Source organism: Micropterus salmoides, unplaced genomic scaffold, assembly GCF_014851395.1.
Source record: "Micropterus salmoides isolate LMB-PRFRI ecotype aquatic unplaced genomic scaffold, ASM1485139v1 Ms_hic_scaffold_7, whole genome shotgun sequence".
Taxonomy (NCBI): Eukaryota; Metazoa; Chordata; class Actinopteri; order Centrarchiformes; family Centrarchidae; genus Micropterus; species Micropterus salmoides.
Window position 1 is genome coordinate 35,378,675 of NW_024044459.1, and position 13,117 is coordinate 35,391,791.

Here is a 13,117-nt window from a genome sequence, read left to right on the forward strand (position 1 = left end):
AACTAGCCAAGAGGTGCATTACCGCTACCACTGGACTGGAGTGTGGAACCAGAGATTGTTTTTCAATACAAGGAGAATAGGCCTACATGTTCAAGCCTTTTTTCATTAAAAGTGTTGCTGTAAAAATACTTGAAAGTTCAAGAATAAATTTTACACAAAAATATAAAAGGAGGGTAATCTTTTAAGCAATATTATATGTATAATATTTATCCAAGATATTAATCAACTTAATTATGTAAGTTGTCAGCTGAGAAGTTTGTACAAAAAAAACCAGTACTTTAGGTTTGTTAGTATTTCTTTTTCGAAATTTTTAAAAGGTGCTTTTGTAAATCAAACCGAACGCGTGAAAAATAACTAGAAATATGTTCATTATATTCCCCCTCCCAATCCCAAACATTTACAGTTGTAAAATAAAAAGGATCTTAAAACGGGTTTGACCATTGTTCAATGAACTCCTTGAGGCATAACAGTTTTATCTAGTTTTAAACTGTCTCCGATAAGGTAAAATAATAAAATTTCTACAAAAGACTCATCAGGGTCTCTAAAACTCACTTAAAAAATGTTATGATCAAGGTTATTATGTTTTGTTCAGTTAAGTATATAATCTGTTCATTAAAATTTTGTGCAATTTAACGATAGCACTTCAAGTTAGTTCAAAATGTCTGCTTATATTCTAGTGTATTTGTAGCAAAATCTTTGCCTTTCCTTCCAGAAACTTTGTTAGCATTGGACCTTGTCTTTTATTAGGCTGTAAAAACTCAATTAATTGTGGGGTTGACCTGTAGTTCCACACAAATGGGTGGTTGTGGAAAGCATGTCCAAGAAAACTCTCTGCAAGTGTGAGAATGTTAACTCAAACATTTCAAAAACAGCTCAACATGCAGTTTAAAATTATAATAAAATTGCATCTTTTTTGTTTGCTGGTGCAGTGACTGAGCAATATAATGTTCTGAGGGAAGAGCTGCTCCTTTCTGCATTAACCCATTCCTGTTTCCAACATCAACTAAACAAAACAAAAAAAAACAACCCACCTAATTGTCATAACTTGAATAATTTGTTTCTCACAGACTGGATGCTGCTGTAAACTGGACTGGTCACACATGGTGATTAAAAAGGGTGCAGAACAAATATGAAAACCTTTTAAATATATGTTTTATCATCTAGTCTAGAGTGTTTTCTGTTCTGCCAGGGGAACAGACATTTGACAGGCAGACAGAAACTGAGCATGAAACAATCACCAGATAGAAACAGAATAAGACAAGATCCTAGGCCGGCACAGATTCAAACAAGAACAGAACTGAACATAAGTCAAAGGCAAGCTAAACACGCACACCGTACATGACAGATTATAAATGATAAATTGACTTTATCCTGGCCTACCATCTAATGACTTGAAAAAATTGGGCCCGATGCCAGACTTATTTGCTCATCTAAATTCTATTCAGTTCTAACATTTTGTCAACAAACTGCTTGAGAGCAGGGTAAACAAAGAATAAAGACAGGACATTGTTAAATAGCTTATAATAGCATTAATGACAGAAACAACATGAATAGCAATAACTAGCAACTTAAACAAAATAGTAGCCTACTACAAAGAACAAGAGAGAAAACAAGGGGTGGAGTGTTTAAGAAGAGCGTAGCTGTTTAGGGTTTGTTATGGGAGAGAAATAAACACCATGTTGCTAATTAATCTACATGTTTCCTTTCAGAAATGGAAGACGAGGTCCCTGCCCTTGTTGTCAACAACGGCTCCGGCCTGTGCAGTGTGAGTGCCTGTTTTTGTGCCACCATGATTAGTGCTTCTGTGCTGTCCTTCAGTCCAGCTTTTTCCAGCCACTGGTAGGATTTCTTGAAATCAGCCACTTCTTCTATTTGTCTGTGGTACGTGCCGTGCAGCGGCTTGTCCCTCCATGAAGTATTCTTCATCTTCCTTGTCCTCACCTTCGGGTTTCTGCTGCCTGAGGTATTCGCTAAGCCCTTCATCTTTGGGGGCCATCTTCCTGATGTACTGCTGGATGTTTGTCGTTTCATCCTGGACAGTGGTCTTACACTCACTAGCCCTCGGCCTCCCTCGCTACGCTTGGTGTACAGTCTCAGGTGCTGGATTCGGGGTGAAACCCTCCATGCATTGTGAGAGCTTTCTTGTCTGATGACAGTGGCCTCTATCTCCTCCTTTGGCCAGTTTATTATACCATTGGGGTATGTGACGACTGGCAGGGCGTATGTGTTGATGGCTCAGATCTTGTTCTTCCCAGTCAGCTGACTTTTCAGGACCTGCCTTACTCTCTGTATGTATTTAGTCTGGTGGACTTTCTTTCTGCCTCTTCATGGTTTCCATAAGCCTGCGGCACCTTAAGGTATTTTTAGCTGTCCTGAACATCTGCAATGTGGCCTTCTGGTAGTTCAATCCCCTCGATTCTGATCAACTTTCCTCTTTTTGATACCATGCGACCACACTTGTCCAGTCTGAACGAAATTCCAATGTCGTTGCTGTAGATCCTGGTAGTGTGGATCAGTGAGTCGATGTCTCGCTCATTTCTGGCATACAGCTTGATGTCATCCATGTAGAGGAGGTGACTGATGGTTGTTTCACTTCAGAATCGATATCCGTAGCCAGTTTTTGTGATGATCTGGTTGAGGGGATTCAGGCCTATGCAGAACAGCAGCGGGGATAGTGCATCGCTTTGGTATATGCTGCACTTAATGGTGACTTGTGCAACTGGTTTTAATTGGCTTCCAGACTTGTCTTCCACAGCCCCATTGAGTTCTTCATGAAAGCTATTAGTGTCCTGTTGATCTTGTACGTTTCCAAGCATTCCAGTATCCATGTGTGTGGCAGTGAGTCATAGGCTTTCTTGTAGTCAATCCAGGCGGTGCACAGATTGGTCTGCCTGGTCTTGCAGTCTCGAGTGACTGCTCTATCCCTTCTTGGCCCTGTCCATGTATTGAGCCATGTGCCTACTCTTTTTAGCTACAATGATGCCTGACAGGAGCTTCCATGTTGTGCAGAGGCAGGTTATTGGCCGGTAGTTGGATGGGATTGTTCCCTTCTGGGGTCCTTCATGATCAGGACTGTCCATCCTTGGGTTAACCATTCTGGGTGGGTCCCATCCATCAGCAGTTGGTTCATTTGTGCTGCCAGGCATTCACGGAGTGCAGTTAGTTTCTTCAGCCAGTAAGTGCGGATCATGTCAAGGCCTGGTGCTGTCCAGAAAGGTGCAAGGAAAGGGCTACCTAAGAAATATATATATGTATTGTGCAGGACATGACACAGATGCAGTACGTGGGAGACGATGCCTACAGCAAGAGAGATATCCTGACCCTACTACTAAGTACCCCATCAAGCACGGCATTGTCACCAACTGGGACAACATGGAGAAGGTAAAGATACTTACATACTTAAACAGCCAGAGAGCTGTGACTTCGATCTGTTTAAGTTTAGTAACAAATGATCAAGAACTTGTAAAAAGTGGCACAACTATAAAGTAGAAATTCTTACATTATTTATTAATATTTAGTACATATATATATATATATATACACATGTAATCATTAAATGGAGGAATATGAATCTATAAGCGAATGAAAATGCCCAACCAATAGCAGAAAGTTCTTGACATTTTGTTACTACACTTTGACTTATAGGTGCTTACTTACTGCTGGAAGCTTAATCTATAATTGCATTATAATTTTTTTTTTTATAGATGTATGAATCAAACTCCCAGTGGTTTAGCATTTAATGGAAATACTCAAGTAAAAGTACAAGTACCTCAAAATTGTACTCATAATGTCCTTTTAACCATATATATATATATATCAAATTATTAAAAGCTGGAAAAAGCTTGACACCAACCATTCTTGACCTGAATATATTTTATTTAACAGTAGTTTATAGTTACTATGATTCATCATTGAACTAGCAGCTGTTCTGTTGCTGCAGATTTGGCATCACACCTTCGACAACGAGCTCCGTGTTGCTCCTGAGGAGCATCCAGTCCTGCTGACCGAGGCTCCACTTAACCCCAAGGATAACAGGGAGAAGATGACACAGGTGTGTGTTTGTAACAACTTCTCAGAACCTATGGGTTTAGTTTTACCATCATCTCTCTCTGATCTGAAGAAAGAAAATCAAGGCACCAATGCATACTGCCCACGTGCAGCTTTAACTCCTTAGATTCTCTAGACTGAGACATTAACAGCTGGACATTTTTTCTAAATATATGCTTACTTCTATCTCTTCTAACTTGTAATACAGTTCCTGTATACAAACGGGAGAAAAACAAGCTACAGGGTTCAGATGTCATGCCTTCCACAGTGACATGTCATGTTTTACTGACATATTTCTCCTGTTGTAGCATCTCTGCATTGCTGTCCTATAAAATCCAGAGGAGAATTTAAAATCCTTCTTCTCACCTACAAAGCTCTTAATGGTCAGGCACCATCTGGTCTTAAAGAGCTCATAGTACCTTACTACCCCACCAGAGCACTGCGCTCCCAGAATGCAGGGTTACTTGTGGTTGCTAGAGTTTCCAAAAGTAGAAGGCGAACCAGACAGTCAGCTAACAAAGCTGTTATCTCTTGTGTTATTGTCCTTCTCCTTTTTCCTCCTATTGCCTTCTGCAGGTATTTCTGGCGCTGGAGTTGTGGAGTCTGGTTCCTGCTTCTAACATGTTACTGCTTAACACCCTTTGCTAACAATTGTTATTACTAATCCTACTTACTTATTATTATTATTATTATTATTGGGAATTGTTGGGACTATGGCAATAATTTTACAAAGAGTATGTTCTAGTCCTGCTCTATATGAAAAGCGCAATTAGATAGCAATTGTTGTCAAAACTGAATTGGGTTGAGTCTTTCTCTTTGGTTCAGATTATGTTCGAGAAATTCAAGTGTCCTGCCATGTATGTGGCCTCCCAGGCAGTCCTGTCACTGTACTACTCTGGTAAAACCACAGGTGAGAAGTCAAATACAACCATAAACATCTCTCTGAGCTGTAATGTCTTAAAATAATTGCATTTGTTAAAAATTGGCTCGTTGCTTAAAATGACATATATTTCCTAAATGGCTGTGTTTCCTTATTGCAGCATCATGAGGCCATTAGAGGAACTGCAGCTTAGCAAATTTCAGTGACGGCCTTGATGTTGAACTATGATCAGAATAACCACAGAAAGTGCATGTTCCTATTTTGTTATTGGGTCCTTTTTGTCTTGCAGGTATTGTGATAGGCTCTGGTGACGGTGTCAGCTACACTGTGCCAATCTACAAGGGTTACGCTCTGCCTCATGGTATCCTCCGTCTGGTCCTGGCTGGCAGAGATCTGACTGACTGTCTGATAAAAAGTCTCATGGAGAGAGGCTACAGCTTCACCACCACTGGTATGATTTTGACCTAAAACAAATAGCATAGGCACGATTTATAATCTGGAGCTTCTACTTCCTTTTATAACAAGTGTAACTTTGTAAGTGATAAAATCCTGAATGGCTGCAGGCTTTTCATTTTCTGAATATTTAACTTTAGTGTCTTTTAACTCTCTAATTTCAGCTGAGCATGAGATTGTGCGTGACATTAAGGAGAAGCTCTGCTACGTGGCTCTGGATTTTAAGCAGGAGACACAGATGGCATCTTCTTCTTCCTCCCTGGAGAAGACTTATGAGCTTCCTAACGGACAGGTCATCACCATCGGCAATGAGAGGTTCAGCTTCCCCGAGACTCTCTTCCAGCCTTCATTAGTCGGTGGGTAACAAGGCCAGTAATGCAGGTCGTATCACTAAAGCAAATCATTTAAACAGACACTGGCAAGTGCTTTTAATAGATCTTGCACAGATTTTAAGTCAGTAACTATTGGCCATTAGACAGTTAGCATAAATATATTTTATGTTTCAGAGCCGTTTGTGGTCTTGTGTGCTAGAAATTAAAACCACAGTTACATTGAACACTAAATTACAGGGTTCCTACACAGTATGGAAAAGTATGGAATTTGATATCAGTCATATCCATGTCTGGCTAAATGTTTGGAGAACAATAGGGTATGGAAACACATCTGTGTTTACAGAATTTTATCCCCACTTTGTTTTCAAATATATAAAAATCAGAATAAAAAAAATAAAATAACTACAAAAACTAAATCTAATGTTATGAAGATGGCCTACAAAAAACGCATCTTTGACCTGTGCATTCTTACTGTGTCTCACGGCAACAACAAATCACATTATCTGGATCATGAGATTTTAGTATGCAAGTCAAAATGAAAGTGGAAATTACATTCCTGTGTAGGCAATGATTATTTGCTTACATGCATCCTGTATTCATCAAAACAAATGCCTTTGGTGAGGGAGTTCCCACTGTGACACATCCACCAATGTTTCCCAGAGCAAGACATTTAACCCCTAGCTGCTCAGGAGGTGTGCCACTTCTTACACATTTGTAAATCACCTTGGATAAAAACTTCAGCTAAATGTAACATAACTATGCACAGAACACGCAGAGGCATTTTAAATGCCTCAAGCAGCAATTGAAGACATTAGAGGAGGTTTAAACATGTAACATTTTGCGTGCACTGTGACAAATTCAATGTATAGCACAGAGGAAAAAAGCCAAAAGTTGACATGCAATTTAATTCACTGAGATTGTTTAAGAGGAACATAAACATGGCTAACGTGACAACCCCTGTGTAGTCCAGTGAGACCTCTGTGGGAGTGATACCTCACTATCTTTGTTTTTGTCTGTTGAGGTGATCCTCGTACACCTCGGCCTGTGGAAATAAAGCTCCACCTTGTCACAATCCATTCGTTTCTCTGCCACCCAGCCGATAATAATAGTAATAATAATCTTTATTTGTAGAGCACTTTTCAAAAACAAGTTACAAAGTGCTTTAACAATTGTAAAGACAATAATACCCAAACCGTGGCCTGAGCAGCCTCTCAGCCACAGCATGTTTTGGTTTATTTAACTTGCTGACACACACACCTTACATTTAAACGCTTAGGTTTAGTATCTTTTGTTAATTGAAGAACTTTCGATCTTTACGCTGCTTCGTTCCCTCTTATGCCATGGCCCTTTAGCCAGGTTGTGACAGTAGAAAAACAGATGATCACTGATAATACTGTTTGTTTTACTTTCAATACTTTATCACCAGAATCAGTGAAGGCTGTGGCCACACCTTTTAGTCTCTTCATAAAGTGAACTAGACACATTTCTATTTTGATGAAAGCATGTTAACGTTAGGAAAAGGGGGAGTCCATGACATGGGGCTTTCTAGAAGCACTTGCGGTAGACGATCGAGGCGCCAGACTCGTAATACTCCTGCTTGCTGATCCACATCCGCTGGAAAGTGGGGAGGGAAGCCAGGATGGAACCTCCGATCCATACAGAGTACTTCCTCTCTGGGGGTGCGATAATCTGAAGGTGAGGAAAGAAAACAGGTGAGACAGGAAGACGTGATGCTCAGTATGAACCTCCATCTCATGAAGAGATGAGAGAATTTTGAAGATAAAGTAACTAATAATGTTGTATTAAAATAAATAGAAGTTCACAGAAGTGTCTGTTTTCTGAAGATCTACAGATCAGATTCCCTAGTAAAATCAATTGTCACTTGGAGCACTATGTAAAGTCTAAGTAAGAAATATGTTTTATCAAAGGTTCCTCTGAACCATTTCCTAAAAAAGTGATTCAAGTAGTCCCTTACTGATATGCATGAAAAAACTAAAGCTGTACCTTGATTTTCATGGTGGGTGGGGCCAGAGCGGTGATCTCCTTCTGCATGCGGTCAGCGATGCCGTGGCACATGGTGGTGCCGCCGGACAGCACAGTGTTGGCGTACAGGTCCTTAAGGATGTCCACGTCGCACTTCATGATGCTGTTGTAGGTCGTCTCGTGGATGCCAGCTGACTCCATTCCTGAACACACGGATGAAACAAGAAAGAATTTAGTGTTTGATTTAACTGTGAAGTTAATTTGTTGCACACAAGACCAGAAACTGCTTTGAGGCCGAGAAAACTTATTGACTGAGAAGAGCTCAGAAACTCTGTTCAGTCCTTTTAAAGGCACTTGTCAGTGTTTGATTTGAATGATTTTCTTTAGTATAGAAGCTTGTGTTAATACTCGTTACTCACCAATGAATGAAGGCTGGAAGAGCGTCTCGGGGCAGCGGAACCTCTCGTTGCCGATGGTGATGACCTGTCCGTCAGGAAGCTCGTAACTCTTCTCCAGGGTGGAAGAGGAAGCTGCCGTCTGCATCTCCTGCTCGAAGTCCAGAGCCACGTAGCAGAGCTTCTCCTTAATGTCACGCACAATCTCATGCTCAGCTGGAGATAGGGATTTGAAATGTTACAAAATGGACAAAAATAAGATATTCAGAAACTTGAAAAGCCATTCAGGAACTTTATATCTTAGGATACACGTGTTTAAAAGGAAGTAGAAGCTCCAGACTATAAACTGGGCCTATACAATTTGTTTTAGGTCAAACTCGTACCAGAGGTGAAGCTGTAGCCTCTCTCAGTGAGGATCTTCATCAGATAGTCAGTCAGATGTCTGCCAGCCAGGTCCACAGTAAGGATGGCGTGAGGCAGAGCGTAACCCTCGTAGATGGGCACAGTGTGGCTGACACCGTCACCGGAGTCCATCACAATACCTGCAAGACAAACAGTGCACGATTACAAAAAGGAACAACACTTGCTGCGATCATGGTTCAACATCATGGCCAGTAGCTCAGTGGGGACTTGGCTTAGTAACCAGAGGGTCATGGTTCAATTCCAGTGTGGACCAGTCAAACTGAGTATGTACTGGTAGCTGGAGAGGTGCCAGTTCACCCGCTGGGCAATTCTGAAGACGCCCTTAAGCAATGTCCTGGACTTCTTCTAGAAATACAACTCATTTTTAGGCAGGAAGGAAATTCAATGTTGAGTAGACATTACAACTCACAGAAATGTTTACGGACTTCTCACCTGTGGTACGACCGGAAGCGTACAGAGACAGGACGGCCTGGGTGGCGACATACAGGGCAGGACATCTGAATGTCTCAAACATGATCTGGATCCAAGAAGAAGAAGACGTGTGTTACTACAGAAGCTATGACATCTGAAGACACACCAAAAAAAAACTGTAGCTTTTTTCCCCCTTCGCGTCTTTTACAGGAGCTGTGTTAAAGGTCCAGTGTGAAATATTTAGGAGGATCTATTGACAGAAATGCAATATAAGATCCACAACTATGTTTTCAGTGGAGTATAAAGACCTTACATAATGAACCGTTATGTTTTCATTACCTTGGAATGAGCCAATCATATCTACATATACACATACCCTTGGCCCGACCGGTCGAGGCAGACCCTTAGCCATGGTTCTGCTCGAGGTTTCTGCAACTTAATAGTTTTCCATCTCCTCTGTCGCCTAATGCTGCTCATGGCCGACAGAGCGTGACGAGGGGTGACTGTAAGTGAGCAGTTGGTTGCAATTTGCAACCTTCACTGATAATTGCCACTAAATCTTACACAGTGAACCTATAAGACTTGGACTGAATTTCTTCTGGTCAAAATAAACCCATCATTTTTAAGGATTTGTTCCAAACACACACCTGTGTCATCTTCTCCCTGTTGGCTGTGGGGTTGAGTGGAGGCTCGGTCAGCAGGACTGGATGCTCCTCAGGAGCAACACGGAGCTCGTTGTCGAAGGTGTGACGCCATATCTGCAGCAACAGGACAGCTGTAAGTTAACTATTAACTAACTAATTATAATAACTTTAAAGCTAATGTCAAATGTAGCGAAAATAAAAATATATGCAGGACAATTTAAGTCTGGTTGGTGTCAAGTTTTAAATATTTTGATATTTTCAGTGGTGGAAAGTACCTATGTACCTTACTCAAGTACATTTTTTAGGTACTTGTAATTTCACCTGAGTATTTCCATTAAATGCTAAACCCTACTCCACTAAAATGTAGAAAGAGATGTACTATTTACTCTCACTACATGCGTTTGACAGCTCTGGTTACTTACATTATTAATACTACTATCAAATAAATTATGATTTAAGCCAGAGATTCCCACAGTGTGGTGGTGTAGCAATTATTTTTTGTGGAATTTTTCATGAAATAAAAGCTTGAATAAGAACTTTCCTTTGTAAGTTTAACTTCAAACTAAAAACGTTAATTAATAGTTAGATCACAGGGAATGGCTACTCACACACCTCTTTCCCTCTGCCTCTCTCTCCCCTCCCTCTCTCTCAGACAGAGCCACCCGCACTGTACTAACAAATCCTCATATGGATCCTCTTTTAGTCCATATTATCTGTTTTTGAGGCACTACACAGGGTGCGATTTGTGAGAAAACAGCAGAGGGATGTTTTGAAACGTCTCCTGTTAAGTCTGTTTTGCCAAATGCCAAGTGCTCGTTTATGTATGGAACTACGTTTCCAAGCATGCACTCCTGCGCATCCTTGAAAACATAGTTTGCAATGTGAAACTTCACTGAAAAAGGCTGCTCAAAACTACATGGCCCCTTTAATAAATAATTTAAGTTTTTCTATGCAATATTCCTGCTACCATTTTACCAAGTTTATGACCATTTGTTATTAACATGTAGCATGTGTCTTCACCTTCTCCATGTCGTCCCAGTTAGTGATAATGCCGTGCTCGATGGGGTAGTTCAGGGTCAGGATGCCTCTCTTGCTCTGGGCCTCGTCTCCCACATAGCTGTCATTTCCTACCATTCCCACCATCCCCACAGTCTGCACACACACACAAACAAACTTTTAGAGTCACATGTTAATGTTTTAGTCAGCGGTACCTCTCCACTTTTCCCCTCTTGTTCTCAGCTGTTATCCCCCACCTTCTGGTTGCCTGTCTCTCTGTTTCCGCTCTGAGTGTGTTTGGTTTGTATGTGGGTGTGGCTCTCCTCCCTGGCTCCTGCACTCAGGTGCTCCACACATCTGCATCTCATCTAATGGGGCTGCAAAGGGGCTGAACTCTGTCCTGGGTGGCGGCAACATATTCTAATCGCTTTGTTTCCCTCTCTTTCCCTGAGTTCTGTTCCCATCTAGAGGAGGAGTTTGACCACCGGGACACGCAGGTAACGCGGCCAAGCATCTTCTATGCTTACAGGGCAGAGGAGTGTGGCCGACTTCCGTGTGGAGTTTCAAACGTTGGCAGCGGACTCATGGTGGAATTATGAAGCCCTATGTGTTCGTTAATTCTTTGAGTAAACAACTGAAGGATGAACTCGCAACCCATGAAGAACCCACTAATTTTAACACTCTTGTTTTCCTTGCTATTAGGCAGGACAATCGGTTAAGAAGACGCCACAGGGACAAGGGCCAACTGTCAGTTTCAGCTCAGCCATTGCCCCGTTGCAAGTCAGCTGTCTTTCAGGCCTACTGGCCAACCTATCCCAAGCCTCTAGCCCTCTCACCTCGACGAGCCCATGCAGCTGTAACCCCTTTTGAACACGACCGCCGGATGAGAGCAGGTGAATGCCTGTACTGTGCCTAGTCAGGCCAAAAGAGGAGGCTTGCCAATGAGGCTGGGGGTATTTGGGAGTCAAGATGCTGTTAACTCTCCATCACTTGTTTGCATGCAAATCTCTGCCACTCTCTATTTCCTGCCTGTCCCTGGCCACCCCTGGTCCCACGTTGCCCTTGATTTTGTAACCAGCTTGCCTCCGTCACACGGCAATACAGTCATTCTCACAGTTGTAGATTGTTTTTCCAAGGCTGTCCACTTCATTGCTCTTCCTAAGGTCCCTACAGGCCGTGAGACTGCTGACCTTGTAGTAACATGTGTTCCACCTGCACGTCATGCCTGCTGACATCATCTCCGACCTTGGCCCACAGTTCATATCTCAGGTCTGGAAAGCATTCTGTCAGGCAATTGGTGCTTCTGTGAGTCTATCATCTGGCTTCCAACCATAGACTAATGGGCAGTGTGAGAGAGCGAGCCAGGACTTGGAGGCTGCACTGCGACCTCCAGTCCATGGATTGGATGAGTGCTCTATTCCCATTCAAAGCTTTCCTGGACTATCAGCCAGCCCACAACAGTGAGCTGGCAGTCCCGTTGGTACACTCCCACCTTTGCGACTGCTGGAGGATCTGGAAAGCTGCTAGGGCTGCGCTGATTCACTCTACTGCCAAGAACCGACGGATTGCGGATCAACACCGGCCCTCAACTACTCCTCATATCAAGCACACCAGTATTCGCCAGATCGTCCGTATAACTTCAGTGGTACATGTCTAGGTTGTCTTGTTCTCATTCTCTTTTGAGTATTCCCTCTCCGAGCCTAACCTTTGTGTGTTTTTCCCTCGCCTCACAGACTTCTTTGACCTGGCTGACCACCTGCCCTCATATCTCCGCTCCCAGCCAAGCCACGGCCCACTCAGTCTTCCCTGTCTGGATCAAGATCATTCCCCTTGCCCTCTGAGAACTGGGTTTGTGTTTCCCACAATAAATCACCTTTTGGAACTGTGGACAGTTTTCTGCCTCTGTCGTGCTTTTGGGTCCAGTAAACGTACAGTACAGTTAAACTGCATTTATTTCGATTTTAGAGTCATCATGCATGACATATGCTAGTGTCAGAACCTGGTCTCTGGGGTAACCGACGATGGACGGGAAGATGGCACGGGGGACATCGTCTCCGGCAACACCGGCCTTGCACATGCCCGAGCCGTTGTCAACAACGAGGGCAGAGATCTCGTCTTCCATTTCTGAAAGGAAACATTTAGATTAATAAGAGACATGATGCTTATTTCTCTCCTATAACATAGCTTCACGTCCTTCCTTGTGGTACTATTTTTTAAAGTAATTATTGCCATTCATGTTGTTGCTGTCATTAATAATACCATTATCAGCTATTCAACACTGTCCTGTCTTTATTTGTTCTTTGTTTACCCCACTATCTAAACAGTTTGCTAACAAACTGTTGGTGCGAAATAGTATTCTGGTTTTAGCAAACTTGTTGCTTAACAAATCAATACTATTTAATGTTATTTACACAAACAGCAGACTAAAGTATATGATTTCAGCATATAAAAGTTAGGATATCTAAAACTGTCAGTGGTTTTAACTGTTTTATGATAAACACTTATATTTATTCATTTAGCTGACGCTTTTATCCAAAGCAACTTACAATTGCT

At 42.0% G+C, this 13,117-nt stretch overlaps 1 protein-coding gene and 1 pseudogene across 1 annotated transcript; one reads left to right on the forward strand and one right to left on the reverse strand.

Annotated features, from left to right (window-relative positions):
• Positions 1 to 3,265: 3,265 nt before the first annotated feature.
• On the forward strand, positions 3,266 to 5,744 carry LOC119892338 (annotated as a pseudogene).
• Positions 5,745 to 7,242: 1,498 nt separating this feature from the next.
• On the reverse strand, positions 7,243 to 12,688 carry LOC119891581 (actin, non-muscle 6.2-like). Its single transcript, XM_038703346.1, has 8 exons — positions 12,564 to 12,688; positions 10,589 to 10,720; positions 9,572 to 9,682; positions 8,946 to 9,030; positions 8,474 to 8,632; positions 8,115 to 8,306; positions 7,717 to 7,898; positions 7,243 to 7,401 (listed from the first exon to the last, which is right to left on the reverse strand). The coding sequence occupies exons 1-8, from the start codon at positions 12,684 to 12,686 to the stop codon at positions 7,258 to 7,260; spliced, it is 1,128 nt and encodes a 375-aa protein (XP_038559274.1). The 5' UTR covers positions 12,687 to 12,688; the 3' UTR covers positions 7,243 to 7,257.
• Positions 12,689 to 13,117: the final 429 nt, after the last annotated feature.

Bases quoted from the DNA above. Each gene is read 5' to 3' on its own strand.
- LOC119891581 (XM_038703346.1), bottom strand. From the start codon at position 12,686: ATGGAAGACGAGATCTCTGCCCTCGTTGTTGACAACGGCTCGGGCATG. The intron at 10,721-12,563 runs GTTCTGACACTA...GTGTGTGTGCAG, and splicing joins TCGGTTACCCCAGAGACCAG to ACTGTGGGGATGGTGGGAAT. The intron at 9,683-10,588 runs GTGAAGACACAT...CTGTTGCTGCAG, and splicing joins ACTGGGACGACATGGAGAAG to ATATGGCGTCACACCTTCGA.